The sequence below is a fragment of the Xylona heveae genome, assembly GCF_001619985.1.
Source record: "Xylona heveae TC161 unplaced genomic scaffold L228scaffold_5, whole genome shotgun sequence".
NCBI classification, from domain to species: Eukaryota; Fungi; Ascomycota; class Xylonomycetes; order Xylonales; family Xylonaceae; genus Xylona; species Xylona heveae.
This window is the reverse complement of record NW_017264197.1, coordinates 100,861-122,181: the sequence shown is the minus strand read 5'-3', so window position 1 is coordinate 122,181 and position 21,321 is coordinate 100,861. Positions and strand designations below refer to the sequence as shown.

The window sequence follows — 21,321 nt, the reverse complement described above, 5'->3', positions numbered from 1 at the left end:
GTGAAAATATGATCAGACTTACGAGTGTCAAGTACAATATAATGTTATCCATGTTAAAAGAAAACAGCCGAAAATAGAATTAAAATCCCCCAAAATGATGAAGCCAGAGGAAAACGAATAAAAAAACCAAAAATATTTTTCCATACCACCAAAACATTCGTTACCATCAGCCAAGTCCTCATGTGTTGACTGGCCAGCCAAATTGGAGAAGGAAAGGATGAGGAATATGCTGTTGCCTAATCGTAATACTGACAAGGCCACGTCAAAACATATCGACAAACGATAAGCCTATTGTGAAATTCAGACCCAGAGGATGGAAAGATTTGTGGACTAAACCGATGAGATTTCAAGTTCTTTGACCGTTTCCCTATCGTTCTCTACAATCTATTCAATAAGCTCAAATTCACAGTTTATCCGATCACGTTATTCGACGCAGAATCGCTGTTGATGTTCTGTGAAGGATGTCTATCAAAATACCCCCAGTCATGTAGACCGATAGTCATGGTGTACCGATTAATTCAATAAAAGCACGCTTCGAATATGTATGTTGATGTCATGAAGAGAGAAATGGGTCCCTATGAGCCTCCTTTTCCAGTCCAACCGTTTTGTGCGCGGGAAGATTGGACGTGGGCTGAGCGGGTAAATGTCCAAGTCAACAGGCCCCCCACCCGATGCTGACAGGCAAGAAAGCTACCTAAGGAGACCCTCCCCCGTACACGAATGTACTGGGGATGGGGTGTCCCGTATCTCCACTCAGCTCGCAATATTTCTCGAACGGAAAAACACACGGCTTCCTACAGTGCGCAAGGAAACCCCTACCCAATTACGAAATAAAGTGTTCTTCTGCTTGCTACCTTGCATTGCGACATCGTAGGACTTGGTTGATCAATAGGGGTGAGAGCCCCCACATCACGTCCATGTGCCCATCAGGACTGATCATTTTTATGGCACCCTCTTCAGCGACAGTGAAAGCTGATAGCTGAACCTTGTTCCTCTGAAAATCTGCGTCATACCTGGGATGCAGCACGGCTGAGAAAAATCATCTCTGTCTGTATTACACAACTTCGGAATGGCCTTCGAAGATGGCTCCCCATTTCGTTTTGCATTGTCTCATATCCCCCAAAGTGTGTTGCGATCGGCCCGTCTACAGCAGCCACTGATGTAGGTCGCTGAGTTTTTGAGGCACAATACCGAATGCTCAAGTCCTGCCGTACTGGGAGGCCCCTGAAATGAGAATATGACGATCCGGAAACCGCCAGACTCCGAGCAGGAGAGATTCGGAAGCGCCGCAGCATCAGATTACCTTTCATGGTCTCTACAGCCTTGTCTACCTTCGTACTCATACCGGATATAGTCTTGTATCTCACCATCGATATGTATCGAATCGTCTTCCCCTTTTCATGATTGAGACTCACCTGATTGATGCCGTAGAATGAGCTGTTTTATGCAGTCGTTATTTTGTCTTGAGCGGATACCATGGTCCGTGCCTCGTAGATGGTGTGGTTGAGTTCAGTCTCTTCTCTCGAAACCGGGAAATAGTGTTCAGTAAAATGAAACATCTTGCCTTGGGAGGCGTGAAAAATTCTAATCGTGCCAGCGCATGCTATAGACTTAGACTAGGCGCATGCTCTGTCAGGCGTTTCGGATTGCAACTGAAGCTCCGAGACATCCGTCGATAACCAATGAGCCAGGCAGCGAGAGCTTCCCAAACGAATGAGTAATTGATAATGATGACCCCTTTTTCCCATGCCGGGGGGTCCAATGTTATGACGCCACTTTGCAGCGCAGAAATTGAAATTATATTATTCTCGCTCATGTCGATACAAAGGAACGTGCCATGATCGGCGCTGCATTGTTGAGATGGAGTCTGCAGCCCTGCCGGCGATCAGATGACAAGGCGGTCACCTCGAATCAGACGCAATGCGATGATGCCTTTTCGCTCAAGATGATGCGTCAGTCGCGAAAATATGTATCATAATAAGAAAAAAAAGTAGGGGATAGTAGATGCCGAAGGCTTCCCTCCTTGAGCTGGCTTTGCCATAGTGGGGCAGATTTTGCGTATCGAACCAGTCTGTGCGAGCTGAGTATTGTCAACCATCTCTTATCCCTATGGTGGGAAGATCTCACGTGATATTATTTTTTGGTGTTTGCAGAATGCCGTAGAAGCGCGGGCGGACGCCAGTGCAGTACAGGGAGCGAGATAGATCAGAAATGCACGACGGTGCATCGCCTCAACCTCCTTTATTCCTTCACCTACGAGATTTCCGCACTCTGGCTAATTTCAAATGTTTCAGCCTGACCGAAAATGGGCCGAAAGCCAAGCCTGGTAATTGCCGGGGACGTTGTGCCACTCCCGGACCAAGGGGCCCTTATCCCTTCCCGTACAAGAGCCAGCCGTCCTCGGCCAGACTCCCTAAGTCGCGACCTTGGGCTCACATCAATACTAACCTGATAAAGTAGGTGCCTGAGATGATGAGTCAGCATTGGTTTTTTCGGTGCCCCTAGGAGTCCAAGCAAAGAAATTCCTGGTAAAAAGAACAAGTCTGAAGCCATTCTGGAATGACGATCAAGGGCCTCAAAGTCCTGCTGGATTGTGAGAAACTTGCTCATGATATCATGGGATCGGCGAAAGCTCAAAGTTCCCATAGGTGCTCAGAAGTTGGGGTAGGTTCTGGAACGTGGGTGGAGACCCCTGAATGTGTCCGGGGAATGTTCAGATGACCAGAAAAGACACGCGACAAAGCAAAGGGAAAAAAAAACAAATTGAAACCGCTTTCACGGTCCAGACTATTTGCGTCATTGGTCGGTGGGCTCAATTTTTGGGAAGTGATGGACATGTCGACATCGGCCCCATATTCACAGGACCGGTAAGGAGTAGATGATCTGGGGAAGTCTCGCCCCAGTGGGGACCCGTCAATCCGCCCATCAGTGGGTTCACGATCCCCACAGTTCGGCAATTGAGACGAAGGCACAGCTTTGGCCGAAAATTCTCAAGAGAACCCGGGAACCGAAAGCACACAAAGCGCCGAATTGCTCTTCTCATTGTCCTCTCAATCTAGTAGATATTTTTTGAGTCACCTCGAGTCCAGGAGATTTGCTATTTTTATGTTTTGGTTTTTGAGAGATGCGTTGCACAAGGGGTGCCAGAATCTGATCGGGGAAGTCGGCCACCCGCATCGTGGGTGTCAACTGGTAAGTCGACTACGCAGCCGGGATTGGACGCAGGAACGCCACTTCCCCAAGTTTCCCCATCCTTTGCATGCTGAGTTGCGGAGATCCCTGCATGGGGCCCTTTCACGCGACGCTCAGGTGGCACATTCTTGTTCATCACAGGCAAAAAAGCAAATGCGGCAGTATGTATGGGGGAAAAGCAAAAGCGGGCTGATCCAGCCTTCAAGATCCCGCCCCTACGACAAGGATATTTCCATCGCCGCAACCGTGCGCGCGCTTGTTCGACGGGTAATCAAACAACTCGTTCCTGCGCAGGTCTCATGATAGATGGAACAATGACTGTTCTTTAAAGGACTCCAGCTGTTCATGGTAAGCATGGTATTGTCAGGTTACAGAGTGCTAGGGTGCTTGCCTCGCGAAGCTTAACCGAAAGCAATTATTGTGTAGGTTCCATACCCCCGGCTTTGTACAACACATGAGACACCTTTTGGCCTCCCACGTCCACGTGCCCAGCAGTTGCCATTCTCATGGTCTAGACATGAAAAGCAATGTGTTTTCAACAAGGCGATGATCGTCCCATGGTATTTAAGGGGTCAGATGAAAAGCAATGAACGTGATCAAGGTTCATTATACGTGTTTCCAAGCTCTGCTGTGAGAACCTGCTTCCAATGATATGGTTTGAGGCACTGTGTTTGGAGAGTCAGACTCACGCTTACCACAAATACAAGAAACAGCTTGAGGAGCACACAGATCGATACATGAAGCTCGTACTTTTGATACATGACCATACAAGCTCGAACTCGAAAGGTCGTACACCCCAACAAAGTTGATTCATGGGGCGCGCTCATATTTACATTCCCATTAAAAGAGGATTACACAACAGTTTTGTTCATTTCGAATCTCTACGTGTGCAATTCAATTGAGACTATCCCATGTGATGCATTAGCTGCAAAATTGCAGACATTGATGTGAGACGTGTATATTGACGCTGTGGGGAGTTTTCTGTTGCTGTAAGTAACCCTGCGGCGATAGGCGCCTCAAATGCAGCTGAAGGCACCCACCGAATCCAAGAATAATCAAAGATCATCTGCCGGTTCCAATTTAGGGAATCGTTTCATGAACGCAATAATGTGACGAGAGCTATATCGGAGTATTTGCTTCTTCTGTCCTCCTTTGTACGAATACTCGTACTCGTCACAGTTCATTTAGAAAATTACGTTTCATGTCTCTCGGAATTTTCCTTTTCGAATCCATCAAATGCTGTTGCGCTGGTGTCTTAAACGGCTGTAGTGCGCATTTGCAAAGTCTGGACACGAAAGACTCGCGCGAGATAAGCTGTGGCCAGACCAAATTCGTGCGCGCGTGCGGAAAATTTCATTTACTGCACCAACGTGACTACGGCACACTTCTACTGCCGAGGGAGGAATTTTTCCGACCCACACCTTGTGCCCTATGACGGCGCAAGAAAAGAAAAGTCACGCCGAGCCCGTTCTTTATTGAACCTTTGGTTCGCTCCGCGTGTCATTATTCCAGTCTGGCCTGGCCATCAAAGGCAGGTTCACATGCCGTGAGAAAGCCGGCTCGATTACAGCAGCGGCAAAAGACCCGTGCCTGGCCGGATCCTGCAAACGCTGCGGGCCTTGTGATTATTCAAATTTGGATTATTTTCACTTTGCAGCGATAGTCTATTTCCACATTGTCTTCCAATCATTATGATGCTCATTTCTTTGTGAACTGATATCATACTGTGCTGATTGCGGTTGGTGGAAATGAAGAGTCCCTAGGGCCCGTTGAAACAAGGAGGCGCAGTACTCGAAGAGAGGTATTTTGCGCCAGACAGGTTGGGCTTGAGTACTTCTGGTGCAGTACCCAAAGAGAACAATGAAATCCCAAGGGCGGGGCCAGGGCGGGTCATCTCTTCTCCACGCGACAATTTGGCTTCGAAGAGTGGGTACCTTTACCTATCTTCCGTGCTGCCCCCGCGCGACAATCAGGTCTCGATACTTGTTTAGGAAATTTTTTAGGTACCTCACTCTCACTGCTGCGCCTCATCCGATGACTACAGTGAGCTGGCGCAGGGTTTTCTGCCTTTCTCGACTTTGCAAGACAGGGCGAGATCCTTGTGTTTGCTGCTGATGCTGTTTGATGGCGAACGTGAAGGGTCTTTTGCAAGTCAGCCAGCGGAAAAGAAGATCGTCTTCTACACCGACAACCCTCACTCCTTCCCAATCTAATCAACCCGCCCGTTTTCAGTTTCCTGATTCCTACCCGGTCCGTCAAACCACCGTTGTAGAGAAATGATAACATTTGAGGATCGACAGACTCCACAGTATTAAGACGAAGAAGAGCGGGCCCAGGGTTTGGACACACATCGGGTCATGTTCTCATCTCCCTCCTTTCCATCCTATCGGGCACAAGGGAGCGTCCTAGTGAGGAAAAACGTGGTCGGAGAGTGGAGCGGTGATAGGGGCCGAGAGCAAATGGTCTCTAAGGAAGATTAGGTCTGGCATCATAGATTTTGGGACTGCTCGGAGGATCCATGATCCTTAGCTTCGGTCCCATTCCTAGCAACGAATCCCATCCAGGCAGAAAGAAGATGATTATTTACTAGGTACAGCTCTATAGTCAGTGAAGCGAGCGAGAGGTGTTAAGGACAGAATCGATACGGTCCCATCTGATGTATGCCGGGCGAGTAGAGGGAAAGGAGACCCACAAATCTGTTTTCCTACCAAAAACACCCCCGGCACTCGCCCACTCTGGCCACCCATGCAGCGAATGCAGCCACCCACCATTCCTTTTTCAGTCAAACCACCCATCCGGCCCCCTTTTTGCTCGCGCCCCTTCAACCTCCCCCCCCCATCGCCGAATTCCCTCCGCCTCTAGTTCGGCCTTACTCGTGACGGAACACACAAATGTATCGCCATGTATCTAGCTCTGGTCCCGGAGTAACCTCGTCTCTTCTGGCGGTAAGTGAAGCGTGTGTCAATGAGAAAAAAGCCGGGCACCCACACGCACCGCCCACATCCTCCCACACACCCACCCCCCAATCGGACAGTTGCCCAATGCGCCGTAAAATAATGATGATGATACATGGGTCCGCTGGCCCCATGGTCCTTCCTGTCCCCTCGGTCCCACCGCATCGGTTCCTGTGGTCCTTTCGTGTGTGTGTGTCTGGCTGTCTGCTTTTGCGACATCTTAGACAAAACCAGCTCTCGCCCACACTTCCGACGTAGCTCCCTCTCCTTTCGTTTAGATCTTGACAAAGACGCACAAAAGGAACCCCGTCCCCCATCTTCATTCCCCATTCTTTCCACACGATACCCCAGGGGCCTTATCCTTCCTCCGCGTCAACCAAAAGCAACGTCCTTTTCCAAAAGAAACAAGAGAGGCTTTGGACCAGCACACACTCTCTTTCATCCCTCGCCATTAATCGACAACTTGCCTCGCTTCCACGACTACACGCTTTTCTAGTCACCGCTCTCGCCTCCCCATTACCCTTCTTACCCGAGCTGTAATTCCAACCACTACACGTTCCTAGACGCTAGTCCTCCCCTTCACCTTACTTCATCTCCGTTTCCCCTCGTTGGCTTGTTGGGTATCGACCAAGAACCCATTCTATCCGCCACGGATTCGACTTCAGCAACCGTCACCGTGCCTCCAGACGCGCATCAGCTCGACTTGGATCGAGCCGCATCCGTCGAGATGGCACCACGCCTTGCCGCCCCGGTGTTGACAGTGGATGCCGCGAAGATCCACAAGGTGGACACGCGGAATGCAGAGAATCTATTCAGCATGTGGACTGGTGAGCTGCTTCGATACGCCCGTGTTCGTATTTGGCTCTGATTTACTAACGAAAGTGTGCTTGTGTGCAGTCTTCTCAAAGTGTGCCGATTCCATGGAAGAAGGCCGACGGCTAGAGAATCTTAGCTGGAGATTGTGGAATCGAGAAACCTTCTGCTGCGAGCCCGAAAGCGTCGCCCAGCCATCAACTTCGCCCATGGCAGTATCGCACCGACTGGCCGTCGCTCACGAATCAGAAGATGTTCCTGAACTTTCAGGCAGTGTCGACTCCGCCGCCTCGGACGATTGCATGCAGTCCAACAAGAACAAGTCCGCTCCCCTCGACATTCAACGACCAAAGCCGGTATCTCGGGACTCTGATCGAAGCAGAGGGCGTGAGAGGCACATCACCTCGCTTGACCTTGAAAAGATGGTCATGAACATTAAGGAGAAGAAGGAACTCGAACCCCTCGAGCCCTTTTCCGTTCGTCCTGCTCCACTACGGGCAACCAGTTCTGCTGTAATTCAACGCCCGTCCTCCCCCCGCCCCTCAGTCGCCCGTGCCGCTACCGCCCCTCAGCACTCCACTGTGAGCCAGGAGAAGCAGAAGCAAAAGGCTGCAGATATCGACTCGGAAGATGACGACAACACCGGCTCTCAGAGCATTAGCACCCACAGCATTGTCCGTGGTTTCTCGCCCGGTCAAATTTCTTCCTCAGTTCGCTCTCAACCCCAGCTGCAGCCCCAGTCTATTGTTCCTGCCCGACCACCGACCCCTTTCAAGGTTGAGCAGAAGAAGAAGGGTGGCATGTTTATGCTTGGTGCATCGTCTGGAGAGGAGGAGAGCTCACTCGAGGAGCACATGTCGCAACCTCCCCACCGTAGCTCGCTCTCCGACGGTCTGCGAAAGCCTGGCTCGAAGAAGAAGCAGACTTCATTCAAGGAAGAAGTTGCTACTCGCACCATTCTCGAGCGTGCTGCCGAAGATGAGGACGTCTTTGAGAGTGACGACGAAGAGGATGTCTCCGAGAGCGCCATCGAGGACGATGACGACTCTTCTGATTGGGAAGACTCTGTTACCGAGAGCGCCCGTTCCAGCATGGATGACAAGCAGATGTTCCAGCGAGTGGATTCGCGTCCACACCTGACCTCAAGGCGGTCCTTGTTAACCAACCTTCTTCACCAACCTCAGCGGGCTGCCGCCATGCAAAACATTGCCTCGCGATCCACCCCTGCTTTGCATCGATCACGCACTAGCTCTCCTAACGGCCCTTCGGTCGCTGGCTCTCCTGAAGACGAGTCGGCGCTCACAATGCGGGGCGTCGGCATTCCTCGATCAAAGCCCATCGGCATGAACACCTCCAACACTCAACCACCGGCTCTCTCTCCTCGCACCACGCGCCGCAACATGTTGGCCACTGAGCTCACCGAGTCCCTTCGACGGCATCTCTTGTGGGAGCGTCAGCAGAAGAGCACCACTGCAAATGCCGTTCTCAAGCGACGACACACTGCTCATGATGTTGCCAATCTCCAGGAATATCCCGGTCAACGGTCTGGCAGCTCCAAGGACGCCTCAAAGACTGGCTCATGGAACCAATACTTTGACCACGGACTTGGAGAATATCATCAGAAGGGATGGTAAATCATCGTTGCTCTTTAGATCGAGCTGTTGTGCGACTTCTCTTTTTAATTTTCACCAAACCACGCCCATACCATTATTTTTTATCAAACCAAAAAATGGGCCAAGACCCTTTTAAAGGGCAATCCTGCACAGCAGGATTATTTATCTTTTTACTCTCGCAGCCTGCCTTTTACATCATAGCGAAATGGCGTTGTCCAAGCCAATTGTTGCACCAGTTTCTTTATCCGCTCTGCTTCTTCGAGGCGTCTAAAAAAATGGGCGCGGTTCTCACAATGGGGCATAGCCTGGGTGTGACGATTCTCTTTCTATTTTCAATTGATACCAAAGCTCGCGCTTACCACTGCATTTTTTTATTGGGTTTTGTTTGTTTTAGCCTGGCATGGGAAGGGACCCATGGTTCACTGCGCTATCATGCATTGTTGTACTCATATGGCATCACAAATGCTATTTTATCTTTTATTCACTGCAGCGGTTTTTTTATATATCATGAAGTGGGACGGCACGGTTTCCTCATCACGGATAGGTTTATGGTCACGGATAGGTTTATGGGGCCATTGGCATTTCATCATCAGGGTTCAGTCTTGTTTCTCGGGATTTGTTCTTTGGGTGGATATGGGTTATGGTCTATGGACGGATTTTGTGGCACGATACAAGCTACGATGACGGAACTCTAGCAAAGAAGATTTAAAATGATTAAATCCTCAAAAAAATCCAAATAAAAGATTATTGATATCACATGCCAATTCCCGCCAATTGGAACTTTGATGCCTCGTGACAATGACTGATGATATTGAGTCGCTAATAGTGTAGATTTGACTAGGAAGTGGTATTTTGTCTCTATCGAGTTGGAGGGGAGCAAGGGTCTCTTTGGGATATAATCTTCACAACAATGCTCTGACCGCCTCTTTTGGGATTCCGACACTTGCAAGTAACAACAGCGCAGGCCGCCACCATAGATTAAGCATTTACTATAGCATCATCCGTCTGGGCATGCACACTTGAAGAAGGAGGGTGCGCCTTCGACGCGGGATCCCTGGCAGTTTTGGACAGTCCGACGCGCTTTCGTAGGGTGGGCTGGCCAGGGTGGGCAGGGAGGGGGGAAGAAAGGGAAGCGACATTGACAGCAGTTCCGTGTTGTTGTTCCGTGTGTGTATGTGAAGGAGCCTCGGAGGGAGGGGGGAGGATGATGGCGTACATGGGGGGTTTTCCACATGCAATTTGAGACACTCCATCTGTTCGGGTTGTAAGTACCTTAGGTATGAGAGGGCAATCCACTGTACCGTAAGTCTGCACTGCACGCATAACTGCAATACATACCTTATGACACACTCTGAGCGGATCATCATACTCGGTACTCGGTACTGAGCACTCCTAAACGTACTGCTCATTCCCAGTGACCTGGACCGTGACCGTCTGCTACCCGATCGATTGGACGAACCTCTTTGGGTCTGCACGACCCCCAAGATCAGTTGATAGCGTTTGCCTATCTACCGTACTACGACAATTTGCACGGGTAGGGATACGGAGTTACTGTAATTTACTACGTAGTACTTTTCTTCCGCGTTGTCATCATCTCATCTTATCCCAGCCGTTTCTATTGTCTCCACTTGTACAGCCGTGGAGCAATAATGATTTCTCTCACTATGTTTTGCCCATTTCTCCTTTTCATGAGGTCATTGGGGTACCGTGAGGCACCATCATCCCTTCTTCGGGGTCGGAAATTGGGAGGGATCTCATCCGTACCCACATGAACGGATGAGAACCAAGCGACTGACCCACGTTGTAGCCCTAGAACAGTTTAACTGGTGGCTAAGTGACTCTTGTACGATGTTGTGGTAAATCAACCACACAGCGCGGTGTCGTTAATATCGATGTCGCTGACACTACAGTTATGGTTGGGACACTTGCAACAAGAGATTTGATTTTTCCCGAATCCTTCCGATCAGATGGATCCAAGTCTTTCCCTCTTCAAGAAGTTCCTTCCTCTTTGGGATGTTGAATCAGGACTCGCTTCGAAAGTTTTTTATTGTCGTCAGGGCCCTAGCCGAGCTGTAATGTTTTGCCTCTCTGGTACGTCATACCTGAGGATTAGTACGAAGTAGGTAGGGAAGGCTACTACAGAACACATGTTGGTTGGAGGAAGAGAAAGAGAAGTGGTAAGATTTTACGTTCTTCCAATTGGGGAATGACATTTTAAATCTCTCAACATGGAAAAATCATTTGTCACCTCTGTGTTGCTTCCATTACGCTGGATAAGATAGTGTATGAAGAGCATGTGTCGCTCGCGAGGGGAGCCAGCGGCCGCATGGTGTACTTGAGCATACTTGTGCACAGATGCGGCAATAATGCCGTGCACAATTATTGTTCCACCTCGTTTTCCTATCGTGGGGTACTGACTCACCTCCACACATGGCACGATAAGTTGGGGTATTACCAGACGTAGTAACAACAGTGCCCCATGTGGTGATGGTGATGCTGACTCGATGCAATGCTGTGGAATATTTCCCATATTGGGTAATGCAACAATAAGGATGACTACTTTTCACCGCTGCACGTAAGCAGGATAGGAATTAGAATGTGACCCTGACATGCATTGTCAACATGTCGACTTGACTGGTGTTGACGTTAAAAAGCGAGGCCAATGTTTCGTTCTGGCAACAATTGATCTTCATATTTGTGGTTCTCGGGAAGGATCAGAATTAAAAAGCCTTGTGGTTGCGCAAATCTGCTGACCACAAAGACTTTTTACCGAGTAATAAGCTGAGCGCGCAAGTGTTGTACGACTTCAACGACGAACCAAGGACACCTGAACGTCTTCTTGGAGACAAGATAAACTGTATCACTGTTGTTGCTCTTCAAATCATTTGTATCTTTTTTCTTTTCTTTTATTTCTCACCACCACTACCCGCCATCACCACCCCTGTCCCTCCGGAAACACTCCCACCTTCGTTTCCAATGCATCCCAGTGGTGCTTCAGATGTTCCCAGCTCCACGGATGGCGCAGGTGGAAGTGGTGGAGGCGACACCCCGCGAGGTAAGTCATGGAAATATTGATTGATGCGTTGGCGAGTACCTGCAACTGTTCGTCTGGTCAGCTGGCTCACCTGACAAGGTCCGCCGACCTCTGCGTTGGCATCGAGCAACCCTCCGAGTAATCCTCCGCGCGCGAAAAGAGACAAGCAGAGACCGCTCTGTCGGTATTTTGGTTCCAAAAATGGTAATTCTTCCACTGCGCCTTTACCCATGACCTCGACCTCACTCCCTCTCGACCACTCTGTGAACCCACGCGCTGCAGTTCTGCGCATTTTTTGACTCTTGTTTTTCCCTGCCTTTTCCCTGCATCTGTCCTGCCGGATGTGTCTGGCTGCCTGAGATTTTATGCAGCCTTGGATGGGGTGGGGGGCACGATTGGCAAAAATGCTTGCCCTCTCCTGCATGCAGGCCATTGGCGATCAAAGCTCGGAATCAATGCTTATGCATTATTTTTTTTTTTCCCCTTGTTGAATTGTAATTAATTTTGTTATTTTGGGGGTGATCATGTAGGGTGTCGTGCAGGTAGTACGTGCCCCTTTGTCCATGACCGCTCAAGGCTTGTGGCATCAGGAAACGGACAGCCACATGCGGATCGTGGTCAGATGCAAGAACGCCATGCTCAATCATCCCGCGGCGGCAACGACAACAACAATCATCTCGAACCAACACGCGCGGGACAACCGTCTGGCGCCGATCAAGTCAAAGAACCGAAATCCCGCTCCCAAGGCCGTCGATACCTACCGGGGCCAGTGGATGCTTCACGAGTTGTCCAGAAGCCTGTTTCTACTGCGCAAAAGCATGATCCAAGGCAGTTTGAAATTCAGCAATTACGTCGACGGTACTCGCCAGAGGAGTCATCTACCAATGGCGCAACAGCGTTTCACATTAACATGGCCCCATCGGATCCGGATTTTCCATTCGACATTGAGGCGTTGGAATGCATCTTGCATGTCCCGTCCGGTTATCCCGCTGCTGGCAGCATGCCTTCTCTCAGAGTGATGAACAAAGAGATGGGCAGAGGCTATCAAATCAATGTCGAGAAAGGCTTTGATGAATTAGCCGCGAAAACGCCAAGGCTGACGCTCTTGGGACTGATGAATGCCCTAGACAGACGCCTGGAAGATCTTTTGACTGGCGAAAAAGCTGCGACTATCAAACTAATTCCTAATGTTCGCTCTGGCAGCGAGCAGAATCCATCTCCTGCAAAGGCTCCGGCCCCAGCACCTCAAGCAGTTCCAGCGCAGCAAGCGCCAGCTGCTGCCCCTCTGTCAGCTCAGAAACCTGCAACGGTCAAGGCGCGTCCCGCAGCAGTGAGCCCGGCACAGGAGGCGCAAGCTCGGCAGAAGCGCGAAATGGAGACTCGTCAGTTGGAAGCTCGGCTGGGCAGGCTTCCCATGTTTTCCAAATCTCCAGATGGATTAAGCTATAGCATTCCAATCGAGCCGCGCAAGCGGGGCGATCTGCCTGTGCCTCTGCAGTCTATCAAGTCTGTGCGGCTCATCGTGCCTGCACGTTACAATGTGGAGCCTTGCACGGTGGAATTGTTAGGCGTCAACCCAGATGCTGCTGAAAATACTGTCAAGGCGTTTGAAAAGAGAGCAGCTGAAAACCCAGATGTCAATTTGCTTGGACATATTAACTATCTGTCGCAAAATATGCATACAATGGCAACAACGCCTTTACATGAGGAAAAGGCGGCAGAAGTCAGTATTGACATGTCTGCACTAACAATTGCAGAGCCTCAGACCGTGTCCGATGCACCTCCGTCGAATGTTGAACAGGAGACGGACAAGAGCCATGTCAAGGTCATTCCACGGCCACCAGAGTGGGACACCAGAGATGAATCAGACGAGTATTCAGACAGCGACTTCGCCAGCAGCGATTCTGCGGATGAAGAAGCAGAGGAGGGATCAGAGGAGAAGGTCGAGCCTCAGACCGAGTCTTCATCTGCACCTGCGAGCAATGCAGAATCTGGAATTCTGCTCTCATTCCCGTACCTTGAACTCTACGGTGTTGAATTACTCGAGTTGACCATCTTGAGTCTTACTGTAAAATGCGACCGATGCAAAGATCTAACAGATATTACCAATCTTCGAGACAACTCCAAACGGGACGCATCTGGCCTGCGCACCGAATATTGCAAGAAATGCGCCAAAGCATTTAGCATAGGTTTGTTTTTCTTTTTCCATCCGCCCCTTTCGGAATGAAAAAGGGGCAACTCGTTTACAATTACTACAGGATTTCGTAAAGAATTGATGCATGCAAACTCTGTTCGAGCAGGTTACCTCGACTGCGACGGTTGCATCGTTGCTGATCTTCTTCCAAGGTAGGTAGCCTGTTTTGTAGTCTCAGATTAGGTTATTTGCTTAACGTCTTTTGTGTTCAGCACTTTTGTCCCAACGTGTGCGGAGTGCTCGAGCGCGTACACTGCCGGAGTTGTTGCCGTGCGAGGCGACTCAGCTATGGCGATCTGCAGGGAATGTCACCGCAAAATGTGTAAGTTTGTGCCTCATGCAGCTGCTTCTGCTACTGATCATAAGCTAAATTGGAGATGATGGGTTAGCATTCAAAATGCCGGAGATTAGGCTGCTAAGGATAAGCGCTGCTGCTGGTGAGTACTCTCGGACGTCATTTAATCATCCGCTCGTCTTCAGATTTTCTCTTTTCGGGGTCCTCAAAGTCTATTGCGCCCACGCCAAAGAGAAATTTCCCCATAGAGAAGAGTCAGAAAGGCTAAACAAAAGGTGTTCACTTGACAGTTCGCGCCAGTCAGGCTCCACCCCGGAAAAAGGTAAGCTGCGATCGCCCCCGTAATTGACAAACCTGGGAAAGCAACTGACAAGGGTCGAAACTTAGATCAAAGAGAACCTCGGAATCATCGCGGGACAAGAGTTGCCCCGGCGCGGACGGTGCAAACACTATGGAAAGAGCTACCGATGGTTCCGGTGCGTACCATATTCGGGGGCTTCCCACACATGGGAGATGCCAGCCTCTTTCGTCACCTCTTGCGGAATTATTACCGGGGGAGGTTTGCGCTAGTTTACAGGGCTGACGATAGTGGCAGATTCGGCTGTTGTGCGAAAGTGTTTGCATGTGACAGGTCAGATACTACCAAATCCCGGATTTGCACACACAGATGGTGGGAAGATTGACTGCTAACGTGGGGGGTGCATTTGCAGATGTCACGATGAAGCGAGCGACCACCCCAACGAACACGCCAACCGGATGATATGGTGAGTCCATGCTGCTTTTACCCTATGGCAAATATACCCACAGAATTCTTTGATTGAACACTAAATGCAATTTTGGGATACCCAGCTGACTGAATTTTACTAAACAGTGGCTTTTGTACGATTCGCCGATTGACTTTTTCCCTGTGCTTCTTGGCAGTGGACGCCGTTACTAACGAATGACCGTTTTCCAGGTTCTCGTGAACAAAATTATCGACCAGAGGACTGCGTGGCTTGCCATAAAGTGTTAACGGGCAAGACATCTAGTGGATTCTGGGAAGGCGGTAAAGGTAAGCTTTTTCCTATAAGATCCCTCCTCCCTCTGCGTACACCTCTCCGGGTCAATTTGTTCGGACTCAACTCCCGGACGATGGGGGGGCATGCCGCCGGCTTCCAGCAGCATGGCATCGGTCCACCGGATCGCTCGCTTAGCGCCGACCCCACACCCCGCAATTCTTCCTCTCCACAGTTGTGGGAGTAGCCGCACTTTCCCCACTAAGCCAGTCCGGGCTTAGCCCGCATCACCCCGGACATATGTCCGCTCGTCTCATGTCTCTTTTCCCACCTGCCTTATCTCCCGCCCTCCGTGCTGCATTCATGCATTTAAGGTTTACTGGTGTACTGCTGAGCCGCACATGTGCTAACCCTTCCGCGTGACTTTCTTCCTCTAGGCACGAGAGATAGAGTCAGAATGTCTCGAAAAGGTATGTGTGATGAGTCTTCTTTGCTTAGCCACCTTTGCCTCCCTTCTTAACGAAGACCCTTCTTAACGAAGGGTAGTCCTATATGGCTTTCTTTGTCTTCGTCATCAATATCATGGTATTTACGGATTCTTTATCCGCCGTCTAATGCCATTGGATTTCCCCCACGACCTTTCTCATGTTTGCCTTCTTTTCCATTTGACTTTTTTGCCCCTAACGATCTCTGACATGTCGCTTATATTTTCTCGACACGGCTAATGATATCACCGTTTTCTATACATTTAGATCCTCGCAAATACAAGCGTCGGGTAAAGGCTTAACCCCACGTTTTCCGTCTCTGCCATCCCTTGGCCAAGGGCCTGAAACACATCTACCTACTGGTACAGATATTATTTTCAGGAATGCCATCCATCCGGCATATCCTTGTAAATGGATCAGCCTAGCGCTGTTCCTTCACCTTACCCTGGTATTTCTCTAACCCTACCATATACGTCCTGGTCGCCATGTACATACCAATACGTTCCGTACGGATAAATATATGATTGGACCGATGGGTGGATACGGCCACATCCACCATCTACTATCCCGCAATCCCATGTTCCCACTACCCCACGTCTCACGCCTCGCGCCTCCCGCCTCGCTCACCGCTTCATAGACTTACAGAATGGGGAAATTAATCAGTCATTTAACCTTTTTTCTATTAATTATACCTTTTCCTTTTAATTAAACCCTCTCCTTTTTATTAACCTTTTCCTGTTTACATCTTTTCATTTCCTTCCCTCTGTCCGTCCCGCAACTCTATTTCCCAGCCTCCGATTAACTCTCAAGCTATTTGACCCCAAATCCAAGCCAGTTGATCGTTGGACGTCGGATGTTGTTCCGTAACCCGCCCGACTGCCAGCCTCTATGACCCTGCACCTCGTACGGTACGCCCAGTTGCTAAAGTGCTGTATCTATTAGTATCGTGACCATCGTCTGTGGTTCCATTAAGCTTTGAGCTTGACATCCTGTCCACTGTTGTATGTTTGCTGTCCACTGCCCACTGTCTACTGTCTACAGTTCGCTGTTAGTGTTAGTGTTAGTGTTAGTATTGGTCGTAATGAAAGCGTTAGTGTCTCCGTCCTTATCATAACATTTTCATGACACTTTTTATTTCGTTATACTTTTATATGTATTGTCCATCATTGCATGCATTGTCTCTTGTCATTTATATTATTTGTTGTTGTACGTTATCTGTTGTGATATGTAAGGTACCTCACCTAGGTATTGTCCTGTACTCTGTACACGCCTTAAAGTTTCGCGTCCTGTAGTACCAGTACGTAATAAAAACTGTCAAGTAATACGTAACCTTCACTTCGAGTCAGCGAGTCTACAAGTCTGCAAGTCTGCGAGTCTGCGAGTACGTGTCTGCGCCACAGACTCACAGCTTAGACTCACAGACCTAGACTCACAGATTACATTATACCTATACGGGTAGGTATGTTATGCAAGGTGGTAATGTTCTCAATTAAGCTTTACACCGATCTTTCTACCCGTACAGTACGTACGTAGTACAGAGTTGGTGGTTTTAATTTAATCTAGCTTTTGGGCAGCTGGGCTAATGTCTTTGATTAATTAATTTAGCTTGCCATGTCATTTCGATTCTTTACCGTGGTTTATCGTTTTGTTTCATTTCCATGGTTTACCATTTCATTTCATATCCATGGTTATTGTTTAGTTTGCTTTCATGGACTGGTTCATCTACTGTTGATCTTAGGTTATTGTATTATGGCATTCATGATCCATTATCCATGATCCGTGATCCATGATCGATCCATGATCCATTGGCTTATCCATGATCCTTTAATTTTCTATTTCTGATTTCCTCGTTCCATTTCCCGTGTACGTGTCACTGATACAGTGATGCAGTGCTACCCACGTCCCATCAAGTCCCGTGTCCCATGTCCAGTATCCATGATGCATTAAATCATGACTGTCATAGCCACGCCCCTACTGGCACTGGCATTGGCATTAGCACCAGCACCAGCACCAGTGACAGGGAAACAGATGGTGACACCGACAGGACGGGATGGCGATGGCGACGGGATGGGGAAGTTATATCCGCGCCAGACATTCTTCAACATTCACACCCTTTGGCCAGTGTTTTCCGTGACGTTTCCCTCTTTTATAGAATAACATTGGTAACTTGGTAGTTTATCCTGTAGTAGTCTATCTGTAATTCTGTATGCTTTGACCTTCTACCTTGCCCTTTACCTTTGCCTTTACCTTTACCTTTACCTTTGACCTTTAACCTTTAACTTTACCTTTAATTTAACTTTGACTTGTGTCTTGTGTCATTGAATCATGTCATTGAATCATACTGTCATACATCTCACAGATCTCAGTTTTACCATGGTCCGTTTGTCAGCAACTCAGTCCGGACTTTAAATCTGTGAACGTGGACCATATGCCGCAAACCATGGACGTAGACAGTCAATAGTGGATCATAGATCTTGGCCCTTTTTTTACTTTTTTTTTTTTTTTTTTATTTCGGTTCGGCAGATCGAAGATGCAAAGCAGAATCCAGGATCCAGAATCCAGATAGTGTATACATCACGCGAAACAGGAATACTCGTGGAGAGTACGAGAGTACGGCGTTGTACTTTTCTTGCCATTTCTATGATCTATCTTTACCATTCCTTTTCTCATCTGTGCGGCGTGTGGCATGCGGCGTGCAGCGTGCGATTTCTTGCTGGCTTTACCATCATTTCCCTTTCCCATTGTCCCCATTGCCCATTTCCCATATGCGGCATGCCTTTACTGTTTTCTGTTTCTGTTTTTGTTTTTGTTTTGCTGCCAGCCTGCTGCCAGCTGCCTGCGGCCTGCGGCCTGCCCTATAAGGTAAACGGTAAACTGTAAACCGTAATACAGTATACTGTATACCGTAAGCCTCTGTTTTGTTTTGTTTTGTGGCTTGCAGATTTGCCTTTCTGTAGTATTAGAAACCAGGGAAGTTGAAACCTTTTCAGGTTATTTTGTTTGTTTCTTGTTGCTATTAGCCTGTTACATTTAGTATTACTTTTGTCCTTCTCTCCCTTTTCTCCCTTTTCTTCCTTTTTTTTTTTTTTTTTTTTTTTTTTTTTTTTCTTCTTCTTTTCTTAATAAAAGAAACACTTTAGATTTACTTTTTAATTCCAAAAAAGAAAGAAAGAAAGAAAAACAAAAAGAAAAGAAAAGAAAAGGAATGCTAACAATGGAAAAATAAAAAAAAAATAAAAGTTAAAAAAAAAAAATAATGACGCGAACAAAGTCCGTGCAACGAAAATTACCTTTGATATCACGATCCATCATACAGGAAACACTGACTACAAACTACCAACTACCATGGTCCATGGATTTCCATTTCTTTATATTTTACAGTTTACTCAGCACTGTTAGTCTGTCAGCTATTACTATCAATGTCATGAGCCATGACTCATGTGTGACTCACTGACTCTGTTTTACATATTAGTATATTACATCTGTTTTAGAAATGGGTCATATAATCATATTATTCTATTTTTTACTTGATACAATCACACAGGATTCCTAGCAGGCTAGCATCTAATCTATCCAGGTATCCTTGATGGTGTTGAATTGTTAATAGTCTGGTGTTCAGTGTTCAGTGTTTGGTGTTTGGTGTTCAGTGTCTGTATGCAGTGAAAGACACGGTCACATTATATAGGAAAGGAATTAAAATAACATGTTACATGATAGACCCAGACAAAGAAAGCAGAGTGATATGGTTTATACTGGACTTGGACAAAGAAAACTAAAATGATATACCATATCCAGAACTCGGACAAAGAAAAATTAAAGTAGTATAGACATTAGTCACAACACCAAGTGACAAAATTAGTCTAAAGAAATAATTACTTCTTGTTCCTAATAGATGTACTTGTATAACAGCAGGCAAATCACTGCCACTGTACTCTTACTGATGGAAACGGAATTCGAACCGAATCAGTGGAATGTAGACATCAACACCGACAGACTAGACTAGACCGACAAATGATGTTTTCGTATGCAGTGGAGGACAAGCCTACAGAGGACAAAGACTGAAAGAGACCGAAAGAAAAAAAGCAGAAAAATGAATACATTATACCATACATCAAGAACCATCTACAGCATAACATGGCGGCTCAGAAAACTAGGAAGAAAAATATCTTTATACATGCCCATGCAAACTCGTGAGTTGGAACGTACGTAGCGAGTCAAGTCTGAAACAAGACTGTCAAATCTATAGACGAGAAGAGAACAAAGAAAGGCCAACGCTTCGTATAGCGCCAATGCGACAAAACCAAGGAGTCAATGAAACAATGATCAATGAATTCGAATCACGCCAACAGGAAATAGTACGACGGTGACAAAGAACACAGTGACAGTAACAGTAACAGTAATGCAGGGCATAAGTAGATACACATAATTATCATTAATGCAGACTGCCGAACGGACATGAACCTGCTGAACCAGACATGACGTGACGACCAGACATTGTGAAGATCACTGGACAGACAATGCAAGTCATGCAAAATGCATTGGCCAAACTGAGAGAAAAGGGGGGAAAAGAAATGACCGCACAAACTACCTAGCGCTAGATCGCATATAAAACACAATATATGCTTCTTTATTCTGCAGCCGGTCCGACTCCTTTACCTTTTTCGGATCGATGTCCTTGTACTCCGTATCATTGTACACTCGCCAGCAGCCTCGGCCAGTGTCCTTGGCCGCGGCTATGTAGTGGCCAGAATTGGCAGACGAGCCAATGTGCTTGAGGACAGCATACGCATCGTAGAGAAAAGGCGGATTTGTCGCATAGTCTGCTTCTGGATGTTGGTCGAAACCAAACGACACCATTTTCTGACACTCCTCGGGCGTTGCCGGAGGAATAGCAAACGGTTCGAGATTGAGCCCGTGCAGTGGAAAGTCTATGGGCGTGTGGACCTTGTGGGTAGAACCATTCATTGAGGTGGCGAAACGCTTGAAATGAACGACTAGAAGCTGAGGCACGCGGGTGATCACAATTCGTTTCGTGGCCTCTCGTGCGCATTTGCAGTGAGGACATTTCCATGCTGCGTCGCCGGTAAGGTTTTCCTCTTGAAAGTAGCTGCGGAGGCAATCTTGTAGATTGCTCGTTCCCGAGCGTGGAATTTCCACGCTAATTGACCAAAATGCTTCATATGTCGTTGATGTCCGGTTGCATGTCTTGCACCTGAGCCGGCTTGCGTGTTGCCCGGCAAATAGGCTTGACAAGTACGAGCAGTTGCGATGCGCATATCGACTCCACTCAGACTTTGATGCCACCGCAATCGACAGTCTTTCTCTCCTCTCTTCTTCAGAGTCTCTCAACGGTCGAAGCATGTGCCGATTAGAATGTATATTCAGATCCTCGTGCAGCAAGTCCAATAGAAAATCAAGAAATTCTTTTGCGTCTTGTTGCCGGTTTTCACCCCATTGGATATTTTCGTGGATTGCAAATTCCTTGAAAGGTGATTAGTATTGGGAAAAAACAAAAAAAACAAAAAAAAAAAAAAAAAAAAACCGGAGAAGAGAAGACTCTCACGAAAATAATAGACTGACTTCTACAGTCCTTTTCAACTCAATAAGCATTTCAAAAAATTGGGAAGAAACTGTGGAAAAACGAATATAAATCCTTTGGCGTTTCTCACTTGCAACGCTGACGTGAACTTGTCCATAAGAAGCCAATGCGACAGAGGTATAGTCGCGCTTAAACATTGAAGGGTAG

At 47.8% G+C, this 21,321-nt stretch overlaps 4 protein-coding genes across 4 annotated transcripts in view; 2 read left to right on the top strand and 2 right to left on the bottom strand.

Annotated features, from left to right (window-relative positions):
• Nucleotides 1–6,083: 6,083 nt before the first annotated feature.
• On the top strand, nt 6,084–8,593 carry L228DRAFT_238459 (DUF1752-domain-containing protein; the record flags this gene model as incomplete). The annotated part of the gene is made up of 3 exons (XM_018331049.1): nt 6,084–6,137; nt 6,643–6,973; nt 7,044–8,593. The coding sequence occupies 3 exons, from the start codon at nt 6,084–6,086 to the stop codon at nt 8,591–8,593; spliced, it is 1,935 nt and encodes a 644-aa protein (XP_018188065.1).
• Nucleotides 8,594–9,359: 766 nt separating this feature from the next.
• Nucleotides 9,360–9,869, bottom strand: L228DRAFT_127735 (hypothetical protein). Its single transcript, XM_018329065.1, has one exon. The coding sequence runs from the start codon at nt 9,823–9,825 to the stop codon at nt 9,562–9,564; it is 264 nt and encodes an 87-aa protein (XP_018188064.1). The 5' UTR covers nt 9,826–9,869; the 3' UTR covers nt 9,360–9,561.
• A 1,375-nt stretch (nt 9,870–11,244) lies between these two features.
• On the top strand, nt 11,245–15,529 carry L228DRAFT_260691 (hypothetical protein). Its single transcript, XM_018334281.1, has 12 exons — nt 11,245–11,627; nt 12,137–13,795; nt 13,865–13,952; nt 14,013–14,122; nt 14,190–14,237; nt 14,386–14,417; nt 14,483–14,571; nt 14,691–14,726; nt 14,806–14,859; nt 14,967–14,974; nt 15,051–15,146; nt 15,326–15,529. Exons 1-12 carry the CDS (start codon nt 11,549–11,551, stop codon nt 15,511–15,513), a joined length of 2,487 nt encoding a protein of 828 aa, XP_018188063.1. The 5' UTR covers nt 11,245–11,548; the 3' UTR covers nt 15,514–15,529.
• Nucleotides 15,530–20,159: 4,630 nt separating this feature from the next.
• L228DRAFT_267906 (cysteine proteinase) overlaps nt 20,160–21,321 on the bottom strand; it is a gene marked incomplete at both ends in the record, with an annotated part of 4,028 nt that continues 2,866 nt past the window's right edge. Inside the window, one exon of the mRNA XM_018335046.1 lies at nt 20,160–21,056. Coding sequence (XP_018188062.1) covers nt 20,160–21,056 — 897 coding nt within the window. The remainder of the gene's footprint in view (nt 21,057–21,321) is intronic.